General features: G+C 51.3%; 11 protein-coding genes across 11 annotated transcripts; 7 read left to right on the top strand and 4 right to left on the bottom strand.

The window, feature by feature from the left end:
• Positions 1-66: 66 nt before the first annotated feature.
• BO85DRAFT_517414 (uncharacterized protein) lies at positions 67-1,846 on the bottom strand. Its single transcript, XM_025664908.1, has 3 exons — positions 1,439-1,846; positions 945-1,377; positions 67-883 (listed from the first exon to the last, which is right to left on the bottom strand). Exons 1-3 carry the CDS (start codon positions 1,719-1,721, stop codon positions 151-153), a joined length of 1,449 nt encoding a protein of 482 aa, XP_025519141.1. The 5' UTR covers positions 1,722-1,846; the 3' UTR covers positions 67-150.
• A 320-nt stretch (positions 1,847-2,166) lies between these two features.
• BO85DRAFT_435514 (short-chain dehydrogenase/reductase) lies at positions 2,167-3,164 on the top strand (the record flags this gene model as incomplete). The annotated part of the gene is made up of 3 exons (XM_025658530.1): positions 2,167-2,611; positions 2,676-3,025; positions 3,096-3,164. 3 exons carry the CDS (start codon positions 2,167-2,169, stop codon positions 3,162-3,164), a joined length of 864 nt encoding a protein of 287 aa, XP_025519142.1.
• A 306-nt stretch (positions 3,165-3,470) lies between these two features.
• BO85DRAFT_446381 (cytochrome P450) lies at positions 3,471-3,907 on the bottom strand (the record flags this gene model as incomplete). Its single annotated transcript, XM_025659491.1, has 2 exons — positions 3,715-3,907; positions 3,471-3,657 (listed from the first exon to the last, which is right to left on the bottom strand). Coding segments are annotated over exons 1-2 (308 nt in total), but the record flags the coding sequence as incomplete, so codon positions are not given.
• A 735-nt stretch (positions 3,908-4,642) lies between these two features.
• BO85DRAFT_456790 (squalene cyclase) lies at positions 4,643-10,572 on the top strand (the record flags this gene model as incomplete). The annotated part of the gene is made up of 4 exons (XM_025661473.1): positions 4,643-4,656; positions 5,600-7,469; positions 8,997-9,215; positions 9,292-10,572. The coding sequence occupies 4 exons, from the start codon at positions 4,643-4,645 to the stop codon at positions 10,570-10,572; spliced, it is 3,384 nt and encodes a 1,127-aa protein (XP_025519144.1).
• A 207-nt stretch (positions 10,573-10,779) lies between these two features.
• On the top strand, positions 10,780-14,406 carry BO85DRAFT_484962 (ABC transporter B family protein; the record flags this gene model as incomplete). Its single annotated transcript, XM_025663280.1, has 4 exons — positions 10,780-11,095; positions 11,149-11,723; positions 11,793-12,347; positions 12,403-14,406. 4 exons carry the CDS (start codon positions 10,780-10,782, stop codon positions 14,404-14,406), a joined length of 3,450 nt encoding a protein of 1,149 aa, XP_025519145.1.
• A 55-nt stretch (positions 14,407-14,461) lies between these two features.
• On the top strand, positions 14,462-14,852 carry BO85DRAFT_484963 (P-loop containing nucleoside triphosphate hydrolase protein; the record flags this gene model as incomplete). The annotated part of the gene is made up of 2 exons (XM_025663281.1): positions 14,462-14,544; positions 14,600-14,852. 2 exons carry the CDS (start codon positions 14,462-14,464, stop codon positions 14,850-14,852), a joined length of 336 nt encoding a protein of 111 aa, XP_025519146.1.
• Positions 14,853-17,361: 2,509 nt separating this feature from the next.
• On the top strand, positions 17,362-18,345 carry BO85DRAFT_435519 (putative mannosylphosphate transferase (Mnn4); the record flags this gene model as incomplete). Its single annotated transcript, XM_025658531.1, has 3 exons — positions 17,362-17,727; positions 17,792-18,219; positions 18,270-18,345. The coding sequence occupies 3 exons, from the start codon at positions 17,362-17,364 to the stop codon at positions 18,343-18,345; spliced, it is 870 nt and encodes a 289-aa protein (XP_025519147.1).
• A 494-nt stretch (positions 18,346-18,839) lies between these two features.
• BO85DRAFT_517422 (putative zinc metalloproteinase) lies at positions 18,840-19,974 on the top strand (the record flags this gene model as incomplete). Its single annotated transcript, XM_025664909.1, has 1 exon — positions 18,840-19,974. Exon 1 carries the CDS (start codon positions 18,925-18,927, stop codon positions 19,972-19,974), a length of 1,050 nt encoding a protein of 349 aa, XP_025519148.1. The 5' UTR covers positions 18,840-18,924.
• Positions 19,973-21,748, bottom strand: kat1 (putative 3-ketoacyl-CoA ketothiolase (Kat1)). The gene is made up of 4 exons (XM_025659492.1): positions 21,462-21,748; positions 21,229-21,409; positions 20,590-21,166; positions 19,973-20,527 (listed from the first exon to the last, which is right to left on the bottom strand). Exons 1-4 carry the CDS (start codon positions 21,530-21,532, stop codon positions 20,100-20,102), a joined length of 1,257 nt encoding a protein of 418 aa, XP_025519149.1. The 5' UTR covers positions 21,533-21,748; the 3' UTR covers positions 19,973-20,099.
• Positions 21,749-21,956: 208 nt separating this feature from the next.
• BO85DRAFT_446392 (uncharacterized protein) lies at positions 21,957-23,406 on the bottom strand. The gene is made up of 2 exons (XM_025659493.1): positions 23,315-23,406; positions 21,957-23,074 (listed from the first exon to the last, which is right to left on the bottom strand). Exons 1-2 carry the CDS (start codon positions 23,334-23,336, stop codon positions 22,128-22,130), a joined length of 969 nt encoding a protein of 322 aa, XP_025519150.1. The 5' UTR covers positions 23,337-23,406; the 3' UTR covers positions 21,957-22,127.
• Positions 23,407-23,555: 149 nt separating this feature from the next.
• On the top strand, positions 23,556-25,145 carry BO85DRAFT_446393 (DASH complex subunit ASK1). The gene is made up of 4 exons (XM_025659494.1): positions 23,556-23,743; positions 23,801-23,907; positions 23,969-24,875; positions 24,967-25,145. Exons 1-4 carry the CDS (start codon positions 23,653-23,655, stop codon positions 25,101-25,103), a joined length of 1,242 nt encoding a protein of 413 aa, XP_025519151.1. The 5' UTR covers positions 23,556-23,652; the 3' UTR covers positions 25,104-25,145.
• The last annotated feature ends 76 nt before the right edge of the window (positions 25,146-25,221 follow it).

The raw sequence follows: 25,221 nt of genomic DNA on the forward strand, positions 1-25,221 counted from the left end.
TTGTAAGTGGGAGCGCCACGTATACGTCGACAGTGGTACACCAGTCCAATTTACCCGACTTCTTCCCAATGAAGGTGTATAGATTACTGCCACTCCCCAATCTCAAATCATTGTGAATACTACTGAATAACATAATGCCTCCCACCAATACTATATACACCGAGTGAAACTGCTATCAGCACAATTCATACCTTTAAGCACATCACCAAACACACCCTCCCCAGCAAGATCATGCATCAAATCCACCCACAAAAACCTTTTCATGATCTCTCGCAACTCTCCCCACGTCCTGATCCCCACTCTCTCCAACCATTCCCGCAAACACCCTCTCAACCAGAGATCCGTCCCCTGAAATGCTGGCAGCGGCGGCAATGCAAGGATCCCGACCATTAATAGCCAGAGAATGAGCTCCGGGGAATCCTCCCCAGCATCGTCAGGATGTTGCTGGCATTGTTCCATGAACGACAAGAGATGAGGTTGATACGAAGCAGGGAAGAATACAAAAGGCAGTGTCTTGTCTTGCCACTGGAGGAAGGTATGATGGCAGAAGGTGAGGAGACCTAGACGGAAGGTTTCGTTGTTGCTGTTCGGGGGGAAGGGCATTTGAAGAAGACGGTACATTACGGAGGAGAGAGTAGAGGGCATGATATCTGGGGTAAGGCGGCGTTGGGGGGTCTCGGTGATGCTTGTGTTGATTAGGGTGCAGAAGTTTTGGAGGACGTGGAAGGTTGTCTTTAGGGTTGGGTCTAGGTGGAGTTGGGGGTTGTTGGTTTGGCTAGGGGTTGGGTTGAAGATGGTAGGGAATGGGGTTAGTGGTTCGAGGAAGGTGTCTCGGAAGAATATGGGTGTGGTGTTGTTTTGGAGGGCGAGGCCTAGGTCCCATCTGGTGATTGTCGATCAGCTTGATAGGTTGAATGTTACAGGGAGGTAAGCGGCTTGCTTACCTGAACAGCTCGATGAGGATTTTCTGGCTCTCGAATAAGCGCAGACCACCCCGAAGATCCATGATTGTTCGAATTCCCTCCATATGTTTCTGTGCGACCTCGGATTCGCCCATCAAATGCGCTGTCATGGCCAACATCAGCACAGTGCGTACGGTGAAATCGGAGATTTTGGTCCGGAGATCGACGCTCGTTAGTCTCTCGCGGAGGATCTGCACGCCCTTTGTAAAATGGAGCATGGTCCTGCGATTGGAAAGTAGTTCGTCAGAATGTTGTCGACCATGGACTGAGCCCATGAAGACTTCCGATGCGCATACGGTGAGATGCAGATAGGCGGCATCGGAACGGATGGAGTCGTGGAACCAGGATTTATCCCTATAGTCGAATTCAATCAGGAATCCCAATGGGAAGAACATTTGCATTGATAGTTTGGCGACTACATGGTATTCGCGTTAGCTACGCAAATGAAAGAGTGGGTTAGTGTAGGGAAGACCTACATTGTAGTATATCAGCGAAGGTACGGGAATCCACTTGGACGGCGATTTGAGCAAACGATGGATCAGGCCCCACTACTAGTCTACTAGCCGATGGGATGTTGGGGTCCTGATATACTTCTGCTGATTGTGGCGATGGAATCTGATCCTGTTGTATGGGGTAGAGCTTTTTCCGTCGGTCGTATCGAGGCCGCCCTTTGTTTATGCCTTGCATTACATGGCTTCGGATGAGTCGACGGGTGCTTCTGTCGGGCTTTTTGTTATCCGTCGATATGATAAAGTGCATAATTGGGTTAAGATAGCGCAGGTTGTATGCGCGATTTAGTAGAACCCAGAACAGGGAGCACGGTCGAGATGCTGAGCGATGGTTTGAAATCACGGAATTAGAGTAGGATGATATACGGAGTCTTGATATCATTTACCCGAACAGGAACTTGAAGAGGGTGAAGGGGGGATTTTTATGGTTGGTTTGTCAGCTGGTGATGCTGACAGGAACCGATGGCGTGTCGCTGCTTCCAATATCATTTGCCAATTCCGGTATAGTCACGGCCTTGGTATACTTCCCGCTGGATTCACTCGGTGACAGCATCTTGACTATATTATTATCCTTCTTTGGTCAAAGTTGGAAATAAGATAAATACCCCCTGAACATGACTCCCATGGTGAGTTTCTCTTCTTCCTCTAACTACCAGTCAAGCCTGACTCATTTTCACTCCTTCAGAATCCGCACCATGTCCACAGACCGAAAGACCGTCCTCATCACAGGCTGCTCCGATGGAGGCATCGGAGCTGCACTGGCTGAGACCTTTCACGATCACCGTTACCATGTCTTTGCCACTGTGCGCACCCCGTCAAAGGCCCCCAAATCACTCACCATCTCTCCCAACGCTACCATCCTCACCTTGGATGTGCTGGATTCGAGTTCCATCGCCAATGCAGTGGAGAAGGTGACCAAAGTCACTGGCGGCAAGCTTGACGTTCTGGTAAACAATAGTGGAGGCAGCATCATCCTCCCCGCCATGGATACCTCAATCGAGGAGGGCAAAAAGCTATTCGACTTGAACTTCTGGGCGCCTTTCGCCGTAACGCAGGCCTTCGCTCCTCTACTGATCAGGTCCAAAGGGTGTGTTGTGAACAACACATCAGTGAATGGAGCTCTTCCGTTTGTCTTTATGAGTAAGTCCAACCCTCCTCTTTAGTCACAGACATGGCATCCTCTGACTAATGTACCTTATTCAAGGCATGTACAATTCCTCGAAAGCGGCCTTTATGAGTGCCAGCGAGACTTGGCGTATGGAGCTGGCTCCGTTGGGTGTTCGCACCATCACTCTCATGACTGGTGGTGTGAAGACTAAGTTCTTCGACAATTACGTTCAACGCCAAGTCCCAGAGACCTCATATTACATCGGAGCAAAGGATGCTATTCAGAAAATGGGAGATGGAAGCTTGCAAGATAGCGGCGTTGATAGGTACGCATATGCATCTAAGGTGGTTCAGGCAGTGGAGAGGAGGGCGTCAGGAAAGCTGTGGGTTGGTGGAGGCGCTGTCCCTGCGAAATGGGCATTGTGGCTATTGCCGCAATGGGGTGTGGTAAGTATCCTTTGATTGCTTGTTGCAGAGTATCTACTTAGCATCGATAATGTGCTAATTGCTTTGATAGGATTTGATGATGAGGAAAATGTTTCCTGTGTTCGAGACAATCGGAGGTGGACTAAAGAAAGACGCTTAGAGTTGTGATATAGCTGCGCAACAGTCGTGACTGCGACTGCGTAACAGGGGTTGCAAAGTGGCCTTACTGGTATTTTCAGCGTAATATTTGTGCCGGTTTTCAGCATGTCAATTTCAGCATCTTGGTGCCATTTATATACTAGTTGTCTTTTAGCCTATTCAATCACGGAGTCACCTGACGAGCTTGTGAGGTCCTCCCTATTTGCATCCAGTAATCCATCGCTTCTGACCAGCCTTGCTGTCTTTGAGCAAAATTCATTATATACAACAGCTCTCGTTCACTATCTCTTTTTCTCGCCAGCCAAAGGCCATTGTTCAAAACAGACTACACATCCATGAGGAAGCCTAGCTAAGCCCAACTAGCACCCCATTCTCGTTCTCAAAAGTCATGCTAATCCGTTCCGTCCACGGCTTAGTATTATAATCCGACACGGTCGAGAAGGTTTGGAAAATACGGGCCACAATGTACGTGAGAACAATCATAGCATAATGCTCTGCTCTTGTGTTAGCGAGTGCATCCTGGGAATCACCATAACTGAAGGGGAACTTACGGCCGGGGCAGATTCTAGGACCCTTGTTGAACGGAATATAGCCAGCCATATCTCCACTTAGTTGTTCCCATCGTTCTGGACGAAACTCCCCAGGATCCTCACCAAAATCCTGCCCTAAGCGATGCCTAGCCCAGGTGGAAAAAACCACAATGTCTCCTTCCATGATAAGAATCGGCGCGTCATCATGAGCCCCACCTCCAGTTGGCAAGATTGAATTCTTGTTTGCCACTCTCGCGTTCAAAACAACTGGGGGAAACAGTCTCATCGCTGGCATATTATGTTAGTGGATAGTAGAACTCAGATGGCCAAAAGAGGTGTCGAACCTTCTTGAAGGACCCAGCGGACATAATGCAGTGTCCCGAGCTGTCCCCATGTTGGGGGGTTTGATCCAATGGTGTCGATGATGCTTGCTCGCAGCTTATGCACCACGCGCTCGTTCTGGGCAAGGCAATAGAAAAGTCCCGAGAGTGTCGTGCTCATGCTGTCATTTGCGAGTAGGATACTTAAAGCTTGATCAGCAAGCTGTGGTGCTTCATCTATATCAAGTTGTGATTTGAGCATAGACCACTGTTTTACCTCCTTGTCTGCTCCGTCTTGTCTTTCCAATCCTCTAATAACGCAGGTCATCACATATTCTCGTGCTTTCTTGCAAGCCTTTAGAAAGCTTCGCCTGGGCACCAAGTGTCGAAGCGGGCCACGGAAACCATCTTGCACGATTCTATTCTTAACAAGAAGAAGATCCTCGAAAAATTGCTTCTTCTCTCGAGATTGGGTGAAGCTGAGAGCATCAACGGACTCTCCTAAAGAGAACAAGGTCTGCATGTCTAGAGACAGATTAAATGCACAGGACTGAATATCGAAGGATTGTCCATCCGGAGGGACGTGCTGAAGAAAAGCTTGGAAGTGCTGCTCACACAGGCTAAGATCAATGGCCTTGCGAAGGTTAGAGAGCCGACTTCGCAGCTGTTCCCGGCTTGTCTTCCAGCCCGCACCGTCGAGGGTGAATATTCCATGTGGTGTGATTGGCTCAAACAAAGGCCTTCGCAACGGAGAACTATCGAAGTCGACAAATGCCGTGGAAAGCAGATGCTTGATATTGGTCGCGTTGCAGGTGAATAGCAGCCGAAATCCTAAGACATTGGAGACATAAGTCTCCCCATACCTCTCGAAGAGTGCATTTGTGTACGAGAGAGACGTTCGGCGGCGAAAATGGTATGCTAACTCGATTGACTTGGCGATTCCGAAGATGTCATACCAAAAGCGGTCGCTTTCGTTGGGCGGCTTCTGGCAGCCATGAAGTTGTTCGAAACGTCGCAATCTTCGGCTCCGGTAGTATTTAGTTACCAAGAGGGTAATCGTGACACCAAGAGCAACCACAGCCAAAGCCAGGCGAAAATTACCTGGGTAGGAGAGTCTGGGTAGCAGGAGTGCTGTCATGTTTGAAACGGTCTCTTGGGCATCCTGCATGGTGACAAAGCAAGGACAAAGCAGTGCCCATATGCTGACAGACGACAGTTACCCTAGGTAATAGTAAGTCATGCTCATATGACTAGCCTATCAAGGGACTGAATATTGCATGTGAGCAGGCCTGGGTTCCTTAACGAAGGTAGTCATCAGGGGGGACAAGGAGGGCGAAAAAGGGAAGCTGCGCCCTAATATGCGACCCACCAATTTCCATGCTACTAGGATGCGCTAAACATGCTCGACTATTATAAATTCGCATATTGTCTCCTTACCGCAGGTCTAGAGATCTGATATGGATCATTTCTTCATGCTGTCTCACAGGTTTTCATTTGCTACTACGACTACGACTATAACAACTTCATAATTTCCCTACTTCTACTCTTGAAACGAACTACGACTTTGTGATGATGACCTCGAGAAGAGAAGGGCATGAAGAATGGGTAACATCTGGGAAAGAGCAACTTACTTCCGATGTAGAGCGAACTCTGAAGCTTGCCAATGATTATGCTCTTGGTTCGATACGCTCCGATGGGCATTGGTGCGGGGAGTTGAGGTCCAATGTCACTATCACGGCCGAATACATCTTCCTTCGACACGCTTTGGGTCTAGACTTGAGAGCCGATAATGCGGCTTACTGCAACTATATACTATCACAGCAGAACTGCGATGGCTCATGGGGCTTAGCACCTGAGTATCCAGGCGACGTATCGACCACGACTGAAGCCTACTTAGCACTCAAGTTGCTGGGGGTGAGTCCGCACATGCCGGTCATGCAACAAGCCCGTGCATTTGTTCTCAAAGCGGGCGGTGCTGAAAAAGTTCGCGTTTTTACTCGCATCTTCCTGGCAACTTTCGGATTGTTCCCATGGGATGCAGTGCCCCAGCTGCCCGTGGAGCTAATTCTTCTGCCTTCCAGTTGTCCAATCAACATGTACACTTTAGCGTCCTGGGCCCGAGGAACCATTGCCCCGCTGCTGATTATCTGCCACCATCGGCCCGTGTACGCGCTACCGGACGACTACCTAGATGAGTTATGGCTCAATCCGACGGACAAGAATGTGCCGTATGGCTCCCCGCTCCGGGATCTGCTGTGCCAGGGAGACATTACTGGACTTGCATTTAGTGTCGTGGATAACTTGCTTTACTACCTGAATGGTCTCCGTTCCGTCCCTTTGCTCCGATCATACGCCCGACGAAAATGCCTACAGTGGATCCTCGAGCGCCAGGAGCCCACTGGTGACTGGGCTGGGATCTTTCCTCCGATGCATGCCAGTATTTATGCGTTCGTGCTGGAGGGCTACGAGCTGGATGACCCTCCAGTCCGCCTTGGAATTCAAGCATTGGAAAACTTTGCTTGGGAAGACGAAAAGGGCAAACGAATCCAAGCATGTGTTTCTCCCGTGTGGGACACAGCTCTGATGTCGATCGGGCTCTGCGATGCCATGTCGCCCGATAAGCACGTCCTCCAGCAGGCCATCACTTGGATCCGGTATCGCCAATTGCTGAAGCCCTGCGGGGACTGGCGGATCTACCGCCCTAAGCTAGCCCCCGGAGGGTTTAGCTTCGAGTACGAGAATAGCCACTACCCCGATGTGGACGACACCGCGGCCATCATTCTGGCTCAGCTGAAGCAGGATCCCCAATCTGTCGCTTCGGACTCTGTGATTGCAGCTGCAACATGGATCCTAGGCATGCAGAACCCTGATGGCGGCTGGGCCGCCTTTGATGTTGAGAATGATAAGCTGTTCCTCAACAAAATTCCCTTCAGTGATATGGACAGTTTGTGTGACACCTCCTGTGCCGATATTACTGGGCGGATTCTGGAAGCCTTCGGATTGATGATGAGGCGTGAATCGAAAAGGCCCATCCTTTCTCCAATGTTACGGTATGCATGCACTCGGGGGATCACATACCTTGCATCCACACAAGAGGCCAACGGAGCCTGGTTCGGACGATGGGGGTGTAATTACATCTATGGAACGTCTCATGCACTGTGCGGATTGGCTTACTACATGGAAGATGACAAGCGAGTCAGTGGGCTAGTGGCGCCGGCGCTACAATGGCTAAAATCCAAACAAAATGACGACGGCGGTTGGGGCGAACCGCTACTATCCTACCGAACAACAGGCACTCAGCTGCAGCAGCAATCAACTCCATCACAGACTGCATGGGCGCTAATGGGACTACTGGCCCACCTTCCCCTCACCGACCCTGCTATTGAGCGTGGGATCCGGTGGCTGGTATGTTCACAACGGCCAGAAAAGGGCATTGGAGCTTCCTGGCCCGAAGCGGTCTACACGGGAACAGGATTTCCCAATCATTTCTATCTGGGCTACGACTACTATCGGCATTATTTCCCCATGATGGCCCTTGGGCGCTATTTGCAGGCGAGTCAGGCCCACGCCTGAAGATGCCGCAAGGAGGTGATCGCAGCCACCCGATCGATCACATACGTCTGTTTTTCTGCATAAGACTGTAAAACCATGTAAACAGAGACTTCGTGGCGATATCTGGATGATGAATTCAAGTTTATTGTTTGGCAGCGCTATCTTGAACTGTATTTACTACATCTGAAGTACTTTTAAACTTCGACCATTTACCAGTATGTCCTTGCAGCATGGTAGCAGCGCAACCTTAAACGCCGTAGGAAGTTTCTTTTTTTTTCCACCAGTACTGCCCAGTGCCAACATGTGGCCAAACCTAAGATAAACTTTCATAACCGTAACCTTTCTTCAAGAATAGACTTTATTCAACGCACATGCAGAAACGCTGCAGCGCAACCAAGAATATTGAACATCGGAAAGGGATAATACTCACGGATTGTAACGGATCCTATCAGAGTATCGTCCGTGAATGAGACATACTTGAAAAAAGCGAGACAAGGGCCCAGCCACAGTTACCACCAGTTTGATTTGTTTAATTAATTAGCCGAGCTGACTCGGCATAATGCAGGTGGATATTACTGGTATATACTCGGTAATTGCCCCTTACTCAGTCGACCGGAAACTAGTCCCGGGTGTGATTGATAGGACTTAATTCGATGACAACAAGGAACCTCGAGAGTCGAGACATTCCGCACGAGATACGTAGCACACATGCTGGTTTGTTTGTCTGTCGGGTGGCCCGGGATTTGGCTGAGCAGACTAAAAATTTGGTAGTCGGTCTAGTGGATGTGGATAGTGTATGCAATATGCATGCTACTCCGCTTCCTTGGTCGGGATCACAATGGGGGTCTGTCTATAGTTGGATGGATTTGGTAGGTGCTCCGTAGAATAGGCCAGGGCTGAAGGGCTGAAGGTTAGGGAGTAGTAGGACTGCGACGGCAGGACCAGATTTGACTTCTGAGGCACTTCTTAAAAATCATTGGCTGATGTGTAGGTATGTTGTGAGACATTGTAGATTGGGACGGGCTCTTCAGCGGGCGTGCAAGTATCTCGAGGAGGATCCTGCTCTGCGGGGGCGAGTGGGGCGTGCGGCTGAGGTGCATGATTGTGCTGGATGAAGTTGTCTTTTCGCCACATCATTCTCCCTTCCTTCAAGTGGATCAAGTTAGATCGAATGGATGATTGTGAACAGGACGGAGCTCATTGTTTGCTTCCCCTCCTGTGGAACTCCGAGCATCGCTCCTGCCCTCCTCTCCCATTCCCGGCTAGCATTCGTGACTGCCGTGATGGAAATGAAGATGAAGATGAAAATGACAGGTCGTGCAGAAAAGTAGAGAGACCGGGGATCCTTGACATGCCTCTCTTTCTCTGCAACCCCCTCCCCCTTCTTTCTTTGGCTCTCGCCTTGCACGATATCCAAACATCATGATGGAGTTCTTTCCAAACTTCAGCCGGGCCCGGCCAGCAACTGTGCCCACTGACAAGGTTGTCCCTCTACGGTACTGGGATGACCTGGACTATCTCCGTCGTCTCTGCCATGATTTCACCTTCCGTTTTGACGACGTACTGGACGCCTCCAAGCTCGATGCTGCTCTGGCACGTTTGACGGAGATTGGAGACTGGAACCAATTGGGAGCTCGTCTGCGTCTGAATGTATGGTTATGAAGACCCCTCCATCCATCATACCAGTTCCTGCCCGGATCAGTGAGGCTAACTCTTGCCAACTCAGGATCAAAACCGCCTTGAATACCACATTCCCGCTGAGTATACCAAAGCGCGGCCCGCATACAACTTCACCACCACCGAGTATGGGTTGCGCATCTCCGAGCACGAACTCGGTAAACAGCTACCACAATCAGGCCAAGATCAATCAATTCTTTCGCCTTCGCCCGCTGTCTTCGCTCCTATTGTCCGCCATGCGGATAGTCCTCGTAAGCTGGCTGACTGGATATACACCGACCGGCCACAACTTCATATCCATGTTTCTGTCTTTCAGGACGCGACCCTGGTGACAGTTAGCTATGTTCATACTCTGTTCGATGCTATTGCGAGGTCAACATTTTTCAACGCGTGGATAGCTGTTCTGCGGGGTCGAGAAGACGAAGTACCGCCTTTCATCCCTTTCGAACATGATCCTCTGCGCACACTGGGTACAGAAGCCCCGGTGAAGCCTTATAGTAATTTTGACCGCGCTCTTAGCGGACTTAGCCTTGTGATATTTGGGCTGCGGTATCTATGGGAGCTGTTCTGGTATCAGCAAGAGGAGGAACATCCCATTCGCCTACCAAGACAATGCGTGGAACGGCTGAAGGAATCCGCTCGGAAAGAGCTTGCTGCGATGAGCCCCGATAATGAGGACAAGGCGCCCTTTCTGAGTGAAGGTGATGTCGTTATGGCGTGGTGGGTGAGGACTATTGTCACAGCTCTGAATCCGGCGCCAGATCGAACCATCATGGTCATGAACGTCTTCAACGTATGGGCGCTTTTTGAGGAGTGGTTCCCAACTGGCGGCGCGGGGTTCATTGGTAACGCTTTTTTCTATTCGTACACGCTGCTAGTTGCAGGCCAGGTTATTCAGGATGCTAGCCTCGCATATGTGGCGTCCAAAAACCGTAAAGCCCTCATGGAGCACCGGACAAAGGAACAAGTTCAAGCCATGACATCCATGCAGAGGGCATCGTTCACTCGGACACCACCAGTTGTCGGAGATGCCAATTTGCTATTCATGGCATGCACGAATCAGCACAAGGCCAGGTATTTCGAGCTGGACTTTTCGGCTGCCGTGGTGGCCCCGGGAGTGCCTCTGAGCGAACGGCCACATGCTCTAGGTAGACCGTCGTATATCAACGACATTGAGACTTGTCAGGGTTACCCAACCCGGAACGTAGTCAGGATCATTGGTAAGGATGCTGCGGGTGATTATTGGCTTTTGTTCAAGACTCGACCGGGCGCGTGGGCAGTTATTCATAGACAGTTGGTAGCGTTGCTGAAGCTGGATGAGAAAGAATGATGTATGTCAAGCAGATTAGTTAGTACGAAAAGCTTGAGACCAGTGGGTCTGGATATGGAAAGAACTATGAGAGTGCCGTGACCCACGTAGCAATCGCATCTTAGTCCAATCCATCTTAGTCGATCGCATCTTAGTCCCTATAAATGGACCGGTCGCCCGGAACATTCGCCCATGGTTCAGCCCCTTGGGACAGAGCTACGCATCAGCATGTCCGGCCAGGGGATCCCACTTAAGGTTATCCAGCCCACTGCTGACACAATACAAACGGCAGAGATCATCCGGTCTCAAATCCATATAGAGCGCAGCACCGCCAACATTTTCACCATTTACCGAAGCGCCAACGCATCCCAGCTATGTATGCTGTTCCTATCAGTGTGCTGCGCAATAGGCGCGGGCGCAGCGATGCCTCTAGTAACCGTTGTGTACGGGAACTTTGCACGCGAATTCATCACCGGAGACAACAATGCACCGGATGAGATTCGAGATCGTGTTCAGCGCCTCGCGCTCTACTTGGTGTATATCGGTAGGTAGGTCTGCATAACCCGTTATCTGCCACCATCTGACGCAACAGCGCAGCAATCGGGTCTCTAGTCACAACCGCTATCAGCACGTTTGGCTTCAACCTCATTGGGGAAAAATTATCGCGCCAGCTTCAGCAGAAATACCTCGCTTCGGCTTTGCGGCAGAATATGGCTTATTTCGACGTAGTCGGAATTGGAGAGTTGACGTCTCATATGGATCAGGATATGAAACTGATCCAAGCTGGTATCTCGCAGAAAGTTGGTGAGCTGCTTTCTGGGCTGTCTGGCTTTGTGGTTGCTATTATTTGTGCATTCATCCAGAATGGGCGCTTTGCAGGCATAATTATCTCTCAGCCCATAGCCCTGCTTACACTCATCGGGGTGTTGGGGGGTTCCTTGAGTGTAAGACAGCGAAGGGGTCTGGCTCAGTACGTCAGAGCAGATAATCTGGCCCAGGAAGTGCTCAGCGCTATGAGGAGTGTCATTGCTTATCGGAGCCAGGAAAGGTACAGCAAAAGGTATTACGAGGCGTTGCGACGTCCAGCTGAGTTAGACTTTCGGGAGCGCTTCATTTTTGGGATGCTTGTTGCGGGGTCTTTCATGGTTATGCACTGGGCGAATGGTTTGGGTGTATGTATATCGTCTTTCCTTTCGGTATTTCTGCGACAACCAGATGAGTCCCTGCTGACAACTGCCAAGTTCTGGCAGGCTGATCATCTCCTCCGCCAAGGGCGTTGCACTATTTCGGAAGTTCTGACTATTCTGTATGCAATGGCCGTTGCAGGAGGAATGCTAAGCCAAGCATTGCCATCCATTGTCAACATCACACAGGCCAATGCGGCCGCCAGCCGTGTCTTCTCAGTCATTGAGCGGGAATCGCCCATAGATCCTTCTGTAAGTACCGGGGTGACGCACAGTCAGATCAGAGGGGATATTGTTTTCGAAGACATACGCTTTACGTATCCTTCACGGCCTGAAGGGGAGGTCCTAAAAGGCGTCAATTTCGTTGCGCCTGCCGGGCACACTGTAGCGTTTGTGGGACCATCCGGGTCAGGAAAATCAACCTTATTCGCACTTTTGGAACGACTGTACCATCCACACAGTGGTCGGATTATGCTGGATGGCGAGCCAATTGATACCATGAATGTCTCGTGGCTAAGGTCCCATATTGGGTACGTCGGGCAGGACGTCACTTTGTTCCGTGCATCAATACTTGACAACATCGCATATGGGCTTCCCAAAGCTGCAGCTGAGGTGCTTCACGACTATCTTTTGCCTCTAAGTCTTGAATACTGATTTTGTGATGCAGGGTATGGAGGCAAACGCGATACGAAAGCTCGTAATCGAGGCGGCCAAAGTTGCCCAAATTCACGAGTTTGTCGCGAGTCTGCCCGAGGAGTACAATACCATGATTGGGGCACATGGATCGAATCTCTCAGGGGGCCAGAAACAGCGTATTGCTATTGCCCGCGCAATTGTCTCCCAACCAGCAGTATTACTGTTGGATGAGGCCACGGCTGCGCTCGACAGTCTCTGTGAAAAGGCAGTGCAGGAGGCGCTGGAAAAAGCCGCCTCAGGACGAACTACCATGATAATAGCCCATCGGCTGTCGACAGTCCAGAATGCTGACAAGATCATCGTCATGAAGGAAGGCCAAATTCTTGACCAAGGCTCCCATACAGAGCTGTTGAGTACATCTGCAATGTACCGAGAATTAGTGAGGCATCAGGCACTTGAATCGTCCCAGCGATCAAATGACGACAGGCTTATCAGTCAAAAGCCTCATTCGTTGAGCACTCAGGAAGAACATTTCAAAGATACCTTGATCAATCTCGATATGGTGAATATACCAGAAGACGGTCAGTTAGCAGTACGGTCTTCCAGTAGCAGTGTTAGGCATGTTTGGGGTCTCAATAGACCAGAACTGCCTTACACAGTCGCTGGCGTGAGCGTCAGCGTTTTAGCTGGAATAACATATCCGGTTCAAGCAATCTTCTTCGGTAACGGGATCATGTCAATGATCAATTCTGGCCTCAGTACCGGTGGGCATAATGTTCAATTTTGGGCTTCTATGTATCTTACCCTCGGTATTATCGCATTTGTGGTTTATTCCGTACGGGGATACTGCTTTGCCGTGTCCGCATCACAGTTGGTTCTCCGAGCCCGCTCGCAGTTGTTTAAGCAATTGATTGTGAACGATCTACCCTTCTTCCAGGACAAGGACAATTCGATCGGTGCATTGGTCAGCTTCCTTGCATCTGGACCTCGGCAAGTGACTGGTATTTCGGGAACATCACTGGGGCTTGTGGCTGAAAGCATTGTGATGCTCGCGACCGGAATTACCATCGGATGTATCTTTGGGTGGAAGCTTGGTCTTGCTGCGACAGCAACGGTCCCATTAGTAGTTTTTTCCAGCTTCATGCAATACCATACTGTGGCGCAGGTACAAAAGCACATCACGCGTGATACTGGTGCTGTCGCCATTGCACATGAAGCCCTATCTGCCATCAAGACTGTAACAGTCCTTGGTCTGCAAAAGACCATCAGCGCATCGTTCGAAAATGAAAGCCATCGAGACAGCCAAAGCAATTACTGGCTCATGTTTGCCGCGACATATGCGTGCACCACTTCCCTCCGCGTGATGAGCATCGCTTTCGTTTTCTGGTACGGCGGTACACACCTAATCGCGACTGGCGAATACAATGTCCAGCAGTTCTTCATCTGCTTTGCAGCTACAATGTGGGGATCACAGTCTGCGTCCGTGCTATTCGCCCATGCTCCTGACATCGTAGGCTCTGAAGCTGCTGCTGCTCGACTGGAGAAGCTGATGCAAGCCGGAATATCGTCAGCCGCCCACAGAAAACTGAATAATGGCAACGCTAACGTGCCAAGTATCACCGCAAACGTTTCGCTGCGATGCGTCAACTTCAGATATCCAAGCCATCAATCTCGGATAGCCTTGAACGACGTCAGTCTCGATGTGCCAGCGGGTGCCTTTATTGCTCTTGTTGGTGCTACAGGCAGCGGGAAGAGTTCAGTGATAAATTTGCTGGAGCGCTTCTATGCCAGCGAATCTGGCGCAATAGCACTAGATGATATGTCCATTGAACAATATGACCTCGACAGTTACCGAGGGTATCTAGCACTGGTCGACCAAAACCCTTGTCCGATTGGTGAAGACCTGCGCGACTGCCTGCAGAGTGGTGAGCTGGTTGTATCAGACGCCGAGATTTTAGCCGCTCTAAAGGACGTTGGGTTAGCCGATTTTGTGGTAGGCGCTTTCAATCTTCCTATCCCCTGTTACAGATCCTGACTGTTTTTGTTCTTGTGTCAGCTGTCACTTCCTCAAGGTTTAAGCACCCCCCATCATGGCGAACGGATCGACCCTGTCTGGGGGGCAGCGCCAGCGCATGGCCATCGCGAAGGCGCTTCTATGTCGACCAAAGATTCTGTAAGCGCCCATTGTTATAGAAAGCGCTTGATCAGTGAGTTTTGACATTTCTCAGTCTACTTGATGAGGCAACCTCTGCCCTGGACTCCGCCTCAGAGGAACTAGTCCAGAGGACAATTCAGCGTGTGATGAAAGGGCGAACGGTCATCGCTATTGCCCATCGACTAAAGACGATTGTCGATGCTGATGAGATCTTAGTATTCAAGCATGGACAGATTGTAGAAAGAGGTAGCCACGGGAAGTTGATGCAACTTGAGGGTGAATATTGGCAGATGGCCAGGTTACAGTCACTGATGGGGGAAGAATGAACTGGAAGTTGAGAGTGTATATGCCTGCTTTGCATATAGTTCGGCTATGCAGTAATGAATGAACATAAAACATTGGTAAGCGGGTAATTTTATGAAATTCCCGAACCAAGAAATCCAAGACCCTGAGCATTATCATGTGACCCAACAGTAGGCTTGGCATATCCGAAAACAGACTAGTCAAGTGACCGGCATGGAAGGTCTGATCCCCTCCCAAAACAATCCATGCAAAACGAGTACGAGCGGAATCACCGGATGCCACCAATTACTCCCACCCCTTGGCAGACAGACCTGTCCAACTATTAGATGCTCCTTGGCATATTTCTTGTAAACGAGTCTCAGCATCCAAATTAGTTGACTACCTGATAGGTCGGTCAAATTAGAAGTGGTGAACACTCCGCTCCTTCCTCTCCCCTTGTAGATAGGCAACAACCAATACCTGCACGGAAGAAATTGATAGCTCCGAGATTGGCAGGGTCCTGTTCCCTTCCGCTCAGATGCGTCGGAGAGAATGAGCAAATTGGTAGTGCTTGGGTTCGGCCATCAAGACTAAAGTAGCATTTCTGTGGGGACGACTAGTCAGAAAGTCCAGGGGGGGGGGGGGGGTTAACCTAACCTGATGGTGGAAAGCAACCTTGGTTCTTCCGAATAAGGGGCAGTTCGTTACGGTATTGGGAGTTAGGGGTGGGTGTATGGATGTTGTACGATGGTGGTATGTACTACTTACCACTGACCATCAACTTTTGTAAACTCTCTGGAAGCAACCCGACTGTTTCAGGAGCGCGATAAGATTCTGACATATACCCCGGTAGCGGAGTCTAGTACTTATTCCATCTCTTGGAGAGATTTTGATTTGGGAGCGGATAAAGGTTAGAAGTTGGAGGGAGATATACTCGTAAGCATGTATATAGAAGGACCTGACTCGAGTCAGTGCAAGGATGGTTAGCCTCGATGGTTGTGTATCCAGTAGTTGTTTGGTCGATACTGCAGGGCGTACTTGTAGGGCATTTGTCTGCCCTACGAGGTGCATGATGTATCGATCTCGCTAGACATTATTAATATGTCTCTTGGCCTCATAGCAGGAGCGGAATCCTATGTATGATTCGTGCCAACACAGTCCCCCCTTGTGCTTTAGGGGGGTTTCAACACTGCAGGTCATCGTCTGAGAACCAGCCGTCCGACCTCCGAGTTGCCCTGCTTGCAGTGAAGGGAGGGACACGGACACTAAAACACAATGGAGGAGATTTTCAAGATGGTGTCACCGTGGCACGGATAATTAGCCAAAGCCATCCTGCATCTGTGCTGTGCTGACTAGACACAATGGACATTACGACCAGGGAGACGAGAGGTGCGTGTAGCCCTATGAATCAGTTGGCTGCTTTGCTGATGCTGGTTGGTGATACGGTAAGCGGATGGTACGGAAGGCGTTCCCGTATGTAAGCCGTAACATCCCTGGGAGGAAGATAAGTGGGGAGGGAGGGAGGAAAAAAAACAGAGCCAAAGACACGTCGGGAAAGATGGCACGCGAGACCCGATTCTTTTTTCTCTTTCTGCCCTGAATTCGGCCAAAATCAATCAATCAATTATGGAGCGCCGTCTCCTTTCGGTGGATTCTTTAATGGTTGCCTAGGAACTATTACTCTCGTGATTCCGAAGAGAGGAGACCATCCATCCTGACGCTTTTCCTACCAAGTATCGCAAGTAGCTTCTCTCTTTGTCCTCATGGGAATGGAGCATTGGCATGCCAGGCGTTCTCAGAGCAGCCAACTAGCTCCCTGTCGTCATGGCTGTTATCCTTGCCGATCCGGACCTGCAGAGCGTCATCCACGGAAAGGGTCCAAGGCCTATTCCCAACGCGCCAATGTAATATTCTATCTAATGAGGGTCCTCCAGTGGATCTCCCAAATGTCGCCCCGCTTGGCTGGTTGAAGTCACCCCGTTCGTACGGAGTCGTATTTGATTCTATTCTTCCTCGGCCTTAACCAAATCTCCCTCTTCCCCCCCCAAAGGTGCAAAGCTTTTTTCCCGTCGTGTTGAACTGTACGGATTCGTCGGATCTTCCGGTTTGATTTGCGGGCTCGTGTGGTTCTCGAAGCCTGTCTAGTCGGACTATCAAGAACCGTTCCCCGTGCTTTTCTCTCCTGATCTTCCTTTCCCTTTCCCTTGTATCTTTCCCCCCCTCAGTCTATCTTCTCCCCCTGTCTTGTCCATGCCTGATTGGCGTGTCGAGTCGGGCTGGCACTTACTTGGCTGCTCTCATTGTTAGCACCGGTGGCCTTCTTTTCTCTCGTCCGATGCACCACGCGATTTGAATGGTTCGACGTATGCGGCTATAACGCATTCGAGCAACGACTTGGCAGCCCTGTCCTGATCCCCCGCATCGACCGAATCACTGCTCATACTCACCCAACCACCGCCTACTTGGTCCAGAATGCAAGCAGGGGCATGATTGACCTCTCGAACTATTCAACAACCCTTTTCAAACATACAACGTTGACCTCTGCCGCCGGACATGAACCCTCGGGGCCTGCTGGCCGTCCTCACCTGCGCGATCTGGTCAGCGGTGGCCACAGCACGCCCCAGCCCCGCAGAGCAGAGCAATCACGGCAGTTTCATCAACCGCAATGACCCAGACCCGCTGTGGCAGAAGTACGGGCTGAACAAGTCAGACGAGTTTAAATATTTCCATGAGCCCGGTCGTGATGATACCCTGGGCCACTATGACTCGCGGTTCTTCCAGGGGGAGCCGGTTCCGGACGCGGAGCGATCTATCACATTGACACATATGATCCGAGCATATCTGAACTTCTTCGAGGATAATGGACTGGAAACATGGATTGCGCATGGAACATTGCTGGGATGGTGGTGGAATGGCAAGGTGGGCGATTCCTGATGCACCAGACATGGTTAGCTTGGGCCGGTCTAACCCTCTTTCTTTTTAGATCATGCCCTGGGACTGGGACATCGACACTCAAGTCATGGATACCACATTATTCCATCTCGCCGACCACTTCAACCAGACTGTTGTACAGTATACCACTACCGACCCCGACGTCGAGCGCCGGTACCTCCTGGATATAAACCCGTGGGCGCGTCAACGTGATCGCGGCATGGGACTGAATATAATCGATGCGCGCTGGATCGACATCACCACGGGGCTATACATCGATATCACAGGGCTGAGTCGACTGACGGCCGAGAAGCCCACAGAATGGGAGTGCAAAAATGGGCACAAATATCAGACACACGATATATACCCACTGCGGAGATCGACGTTTGAGGGCGTGCCAGCCAAGGTGCCCTTTAGGTACGATGGAGTGCTAACAGAGGAGTATACAAAGAAAGCGTTGACCCAAACGCAATTTCACAAGTGAGTGAGATCGCTTTAGCCGAGAGATGCCTCATACTGACATGTGATAGTCATACGTGGGATCCGGAACTCGAAGAGTGGGTGCTGGATGTGCCGGCCACAATGGACGACCGGCAGTATGAGTGAGCCAGCCATTTTGGCTGCATAGTTTTCTTATTATCGACTGTCATAAGTGCATCATCGGATGGTGTCATGGTCATTCTTGGTATATAATCATATAAGGATCGGAGTTCAGGGTACAGGCGGCGTTGTGGACAGTCAGCGTTCTGCAGAGTCAATCTAGTGGTCATACAATCTTTCTGCAACATTTCGCACGAGCTAAATCAGGCGTAGTACAATAGTAACAGAGTATGACCCGCGGGGTGATCAATCCCAAACAGCATCTCTCAACGCCAAACAAACGCGGACCAGCCGAAATTAAGCAGCGACGATCTGCTCGCTACCTGAGGCACCAGTACCAGGGGCCCTGCCATTACATACCAGTAAAAAATAGTGAAACCATACTAACCTTAATCGACTAGACCTTATCACTTATCACCACGTGACACAACAAACCACGCTTACCTTATCGCCTTATCGCTGACAAAACAAGATCGAACTGCATCGAAGATCATCACCACTTCTTTCTCTCTGTATATAACTCACCTTCCTCCCCCATAAACCCCCCTCATTTCACGCGCCACCCTCACACATCCACCAGCGACCATGACCGACTCCGAAACCCCAACAGGGGACACCCTAACCCTGCAAATCCACCACCGCAACGCCTCCCACCCCCTCACCCTCCCAACAACCAGCACCCTCACAGACCTAACAGAACTCATCTCCTCAACATTGCAAATCCCTCCAACCCACCAAAAGCTCCTCATCTCCCCCTCTCCAGGAATGCTCAAACACCCATTCCAACCAACACCCCTACAAGACCTCCTCCCCCTCACCTCCCCCAAATTCAAACTCACCCTACTGGGCACACCCCCACGAGACATCGAATCGCTCAACACGCACGGCACCGAACTAAAAGCCCGCGCTGAAGCCCGCGATCGCGCGCACCGCCTCTACGCCGCAAAACCCACTCCCTCCAGCACCTCCTCCAACGTCAGCAAAATTCACACTCTCTCTAACAGCGCCAACGGCAGCGGCTCCTACACTTTCCACCGATGTGTTCCGCTCTCGCATCTTCCTAACCCTTCTAAATCATTGACGTTCCTTGAGCGCCTCCGCGACGACCCCGGGATTAAGTCTGCGATGCAGAAGCATAAGTTCTCTGTGCCGCTGTTGACGGAGATGGATCCCGCTGAGCATACGACGAGCGAGTCGAGAACGTTGGGGTTGAATCGGAATAAGGGCGAGGTTATTGAGTTGAGGTTGAGGACGGATGCGTATGATGGGTATAGGGATTATCGTACGATACGGAAGACGCTGTGTCATGAGTTGGCGCATTGTGTGTTTAGTGAGCATGATCGCGATTTCTGGGATTTGACGAGCCAGATTGAGAAGGAGGTTGAGAGGGGGGATTGGACGAAGAGTGGCAGGACCGTTGGGGAGCAGGATTTCTATAATCCTGGGGATTGGGAAGGGGTCAGGGAGCATGGGTTGGTGGTTGATGAGAAGGGGTGGACTGGAGGGCAGTTTGTGCTTGGTGGGGGTGGTGGGGGTGGTGGTGGAAGGGGAGAGAGTCGGAGGGAGGTTTTGGCTAAAGCGGCGGAGGAGAGGATGAAGAGGGCGAGGGAGAGAGAAGGGGAGGGGAGGTCTTGAGTAATGGTGGTTCAAGTGGTTTTTGTATAGTTTTTGATTCTGCGTAGCATCTTGGTAGATACTCCTTTCCGACACCAGCATTTAATGACATGAAATGACATGACATGATACCATATTTTGGACATCTACAACTGCTCGTTCACGAACAGACCTGCCATACCCTGACCCGTGCCAATGCACATACTTGTCACCAGGACCTTCTTCTTCGTCCGTCGCGCCTCACTGAGGATCGTACAGATCTGGCGTGCGCCCGTTGCGCCCAGCGGGTGGCCGAGGGCGATGGCACCACCGCGGGGGTTCACCTTGGCGTGCTCCAGACCCAGGTTGTTGAGACAGTAGACAGCCATGGAAGCAAAAGCCTCGTTAATCTCGTAAATGTCGATGTCATCCTTGTTCAAGTTGAACTGGGACAGCAGCTTGGGGATAGCTGCAGTGGGACCAATACCCATGATCCGGGGCGGCACTCCCGCGACGGTGGCACCGCAGAACTTGGCCAGGATGGGCTGGTTCAGCTCAATAGCCTTGGAGCGGCGCATGAGAAGAACAGCGGCGGCTGGACACACATCATCATCAGTATAATCCTCGTAACAAACAACCATCACAAAGATTACTTACCACCATCCGTAACCTGACTCGAGTTACCTCCCGTGCTCCGGTTACCGAACTGCGGGAAAGCAGGACGGATCTTGCCCAAAGACTCCGGCGTCGTACCATAGCGAATACCCTCATCCTTGGTCAACGTAACCTGCTTCACCTCCCCAGTCTTCGGGTCCTTGACCTTTGTGGTGATGGGGACAATCTCGTCATCGAACCAGCCCGCCTTCTGAGCTTCCTCCGCCCGACGGAACGATTCCGCAGCATATTTATCCTGCTGTTCGCGCGTGATGTTGAAGTCTGCACCAACGTTCTCCGACGTCTGTCCCATAGGCTGCATGCAGTCCGCCGCTTCCTGGTTGCGAAGGACCTCCTCGTTGAACGGGCGCGGCAGCCGGTCACCACCAGCGGACATCAGCTCCGCACCAACAGCGATACCCACATCAATGGCACCGAGTTGGATCTGGTTCGCGATGTCCTGTACGGCCTTCAGACCAGACGAGCAGAAGCGGTTCACGGAGGATCCACCGGCTGTGTGAGGGATGCCGGCTGCGAGGGAGGCAGCGCGGACGAGGTAGGCTGCTTTGCCGTCGCCGACCTACATTCGTAGTATAAGAGTTAGTAATCCGGTTTCTATAGACAGGACAAGTTGGCGCTCACATTTCCCAGACACACATCCTCAACCAGAGCGGGGTCGATCTTAGATTTAGAGAGCACTTCCTTCAACAGTGCATAAAGGATATAGTCCAGTTCTGTGTCCTTGAATCCACCTTTGACAGCCTTTGCGAGGGGCGTGCGCAGCGCGAGAGTGATGACCACATCGTCTGGATTCTTCTGGGTGCTGGGGGTGCTGATTAGTGGTGTTTGTTTGCCGGAAACGGTCTGGAGCTTACATTGCGGCGAGTCCGCTGTTACCCGATGGCTTCAGGTGACTGAGGATAGAGTTTAGACGATCTGCTGCCATGGTGTTCTGTGTAGCTGTTGAAAGATTCAGGGGTCAGTTTCTGGAAGGTCGACTGGTTGGGGGGGAGCTGATAGCATGAAAGCGGAGATGAGTTTGTCAGGCGCAATCTGGTATACCAGAGCAAGGTGCGGCTGTTCAACAAGTCGATGAGTATATACGTACCTGTGAGAAGATAGATAATGCTAAAAGATCAAGAAGGATTAGAAGAAAGCGGAGCAGAAGAGGGGAGAGGGAGAATGATATAATGAAGGGAGTAAATGCGGTGGTTCTCCAATCCAGCCGAACAGCCGAGGTTCTTTCCCCTCTAGGACGGCCGATCGGCACTAACAGTACTTTGCCTCTCAGCCATTTTATGAGGAGTGGGAAGTATCTCCGATGTGCCCCAACCTCGGCGACGATGATCACCGTTACATCTTAATCCCAATAGATCAAAGCTACCGTGTTTCTAACAAAAAGCAATATATGTACAGGTGGCCATTTGCCACATTGCGCCCAAATAAGCAAAACCAGTCCAAGCAAACTCAACACCCTATCGCCTGCCCATGATCATACGTCCAGCAAAAGTTCCTTTAATATCAGTCAACCAATCCCATACCTACAAATGATGATGCTGCTCGTCGTTGCTAATAACGCTGCCAATCTCGGACCAGCTAGCCGGAGTAGCTGCACCGGAGCGCTCAAAGTCGCTTAGCGTGCCTTCAGACCCATCCCCTGCAGACTCATAGATTTGGCTGAAGCTACCGGCAGTAGACGGTGTAGATGGGCGCTCAACGTGAAGACCCTCGGAGTGTAGGTCGGATAGGTCTGAAAACGGAGACCTCAGGTCCCGCCCAGTGCCATTGACAGCTTGATCCTCCGGATGAGCATAGATAACCTGAGAATAATCTTCGGTGTGGCTAGATGCAGGTGTGTCGGGACGATGGTAGCTATCCGATCCTACAAGGTGTTCGTCCTCACCAAACTGGGAATGGAATGAGGTCGCAAGCCTTTCCGGTGCTTCCGACGTTGGTGTGAACTCAACAAGCGACGGGGTATGAGAGCCAGGGGACGGAATTGCAATCTGTAGGCGACTCCCGATGTTGTTTGAGCCATCGATTTCAGCCATAGGAGTGGACGTTCCAGTCTGCTTGCCGCGTTGAACAGGCTGCGACGTCGTTACTTCCACCGCCGTCGAGTTCGCCATTGAATCATTCACCGGAGGCTCTGGACTATCCAAAAGCCGGCCACTATCATCCACCAGAGCGTCAAAGCTGCTTGCTGGGGCTCCGTCTCTAGTCTTGCGACGGGCTTCGAGCACGCTGCGTCGCCGCTGAAGCTCTTCCACCGCTAACCGCCGTCGCTCCTCAGCCGCAGCGCCCACCTCTTCCGTCATCGAGATATCCTGCCGTAGAGCGGCTGCGTCTTGTGGATGGATCTCATCGCCGAGATGGTGGAGCGCCAGGGCGATCTTCCGTCGTGAGGTATTAACCCATTGTCGGAACTGGGGCGATTCGTAAACCGCGATACCTGCAGCGACAAGCGCCGACACGGTGATGATAATGCCTGAAAGGTCAGTACCACCGCTTCCGAGCTGAAAGCACTTGCGTAGAATAGCCCTTTCACATGCGAAAAGAAAGAAACTACAATGAAATCATCGCACAGACGATGCGGATCGAGCCGGGCTCGAGCAGCTCATAGATCATGATCAATTTCCTGATAAGCACACCGCCCGGGTAATACAACAGAAGCAAGGCTGTTTAAGCATTAAGGAAACAATGAAAGGACCCTTTAAAGCAAGCATACCTTTGGCAACCGGCGTAGGCATGGCGAAACACCCTCAGTCGCGTCCAAAACAGATCTGGGTGAACAACAGCAGGCAGCGGTAGTAAGGTGAGTGTCGGCGTCACCTCCAGCTTGATCAGGCGGATACCCGGGTTCATTTTCCCCGCCGCCCGCCACATGTGACCCGCCTCAGCCCTTATCCGGCTGCCCTACCTTGCAACCCGATCCGGCATCCCGCGTTTCCCCTCCGCCCGATCAAAACATCAACATCAACATCAACACCTTCAACTTTCGCATTGCCTTTGCGCGCCTGTACAATCAATAACGACGTTCAATTCGCTACACAATAGAAAGCCATTATGTCTCGCCCATCCTCCATGGCGCAGCGCCCCCTCACGCTTACAGAGGAGCTTGAGAAGCTCGAGCAGTCAATCACCCTGACCCTTCAAGGTAACAACATCACTTGATATAGCTCCTGTATACACCTCTGACTTTAGTCCCCACCAGAGATCGACCACAACTTTAGCCAAGCCCACCGCATCGTCACAACCAACATTCTTCCCCTGGTCGAGCAATACGCAGAAAGCTCCCGCGACGTCTGGGATGGCGCAAAGGTACATCACCTACCCATGTTCCCCAACAACGACCCCTGCAGGCACTCTAACTCCCCACCAGTTCTGGAAACAATTCTTCGAAGCCAGCGCCAATGTCTCCCTCTCGGGTTACGAGGAGAAACCCGAAGGAGAAACCACCGTCCAAGAACCGAGCAACCTAACGGCCGAAGAAGACCAAACCGTTACCGAAACAGTCGGCGAAGACGACAGCCACCACCAACTCCACCGAGCCGACGACATCGAGCTCACTTCCCTCAGCCTCTCCTCCCACAGCACCCCTCGTGTCGCCGGCCACGACAACCGCTACGCTGCCCATGACGACGACACCTCGTCCATCGCGCACCCAACCCCAGATACCCGCTTCCGCGACGATGATGACGACGAAAACGACCCCTACCTCCCCACCACCCCAGCCAAATACTCCTCCGCCAGAACCCATCACTACACCGACGACTACTACCACAACCAATCCCATACCCCGATGTCCTCCTCACCATTCATCCCTCCCGCCGAAGACCCAATCATGCACCAGATGGCCGACAAAACATATCGTGTGCAAGCCACCCCTCTCGGAAAGGGATACGGATACGAATCCCGGTCCAAGTTTACCGTTACACCCAAGACGACAAACAACAGCAAGAAGTACGCGTACGATGACTCTCCAATTTCCAGCCCGGAGCCGGAAGCCCCGAAATTGCATGCGGAGATCTTCTCGTCTCCTATGAAGGGCGTGGAAACGCCGAATACGGGCCGCAAGAGGAGACCTAGTGCGAACCGGCTGCGGATTACCCCGAAGCCCGGGATAAGCGTGCTGACTCCTGCGCGCGGCGGCGGCGGTGGTGGTGGTGCGAGACGGTCGGCTTGGGACAGTGATGATGACTTTGATGACGGGGATGAAGACTTGGGCCTGAGTCCGCCTAAGACGATGCAGTTTCACATTCCGCAGAGTCGGTTGATGAAGACGCCTGGTTAGTATACTTGCTCCCTGCCCCTGTCTATCCTGTTTGGTTTGCCCTTTTTACAAATGCACCACATGCTAACCAGAGTATGCTACAACAGCCAAGGAAGCATCGAAACGCATTGTGGAAGACCTACTCTTCACTGCCGGAGCCAATGATACAACAGACGACCTGCCAATCGAACAAAGTCCAAGTATCATCCAACGAGTGGAGCGACTGGAAGATGAGACATTCTAAATAGCTGTTACTCATTCAAATAAGATATAATATTTCCCACTCCTCTTTCACCTGGTGTATCTCATCACCGTAATATAAACACACTAGACAACATACTTTCTACACAATACGCACAGGA

Source organism: Aspergillus piperis (genome assembly GCF_003184755.1).
Source record: "Aspergillus piperis CBS 112811 unplaced genomic scaffold BO85scaffold_3, whole genome shotgun sequence".
NCBI lineage: Eukaryota > Fungi > Ascomycota > Eurotiomycetes > Eurotiales > Aspergillaceae > Aspergillus > Aspergillus piperis.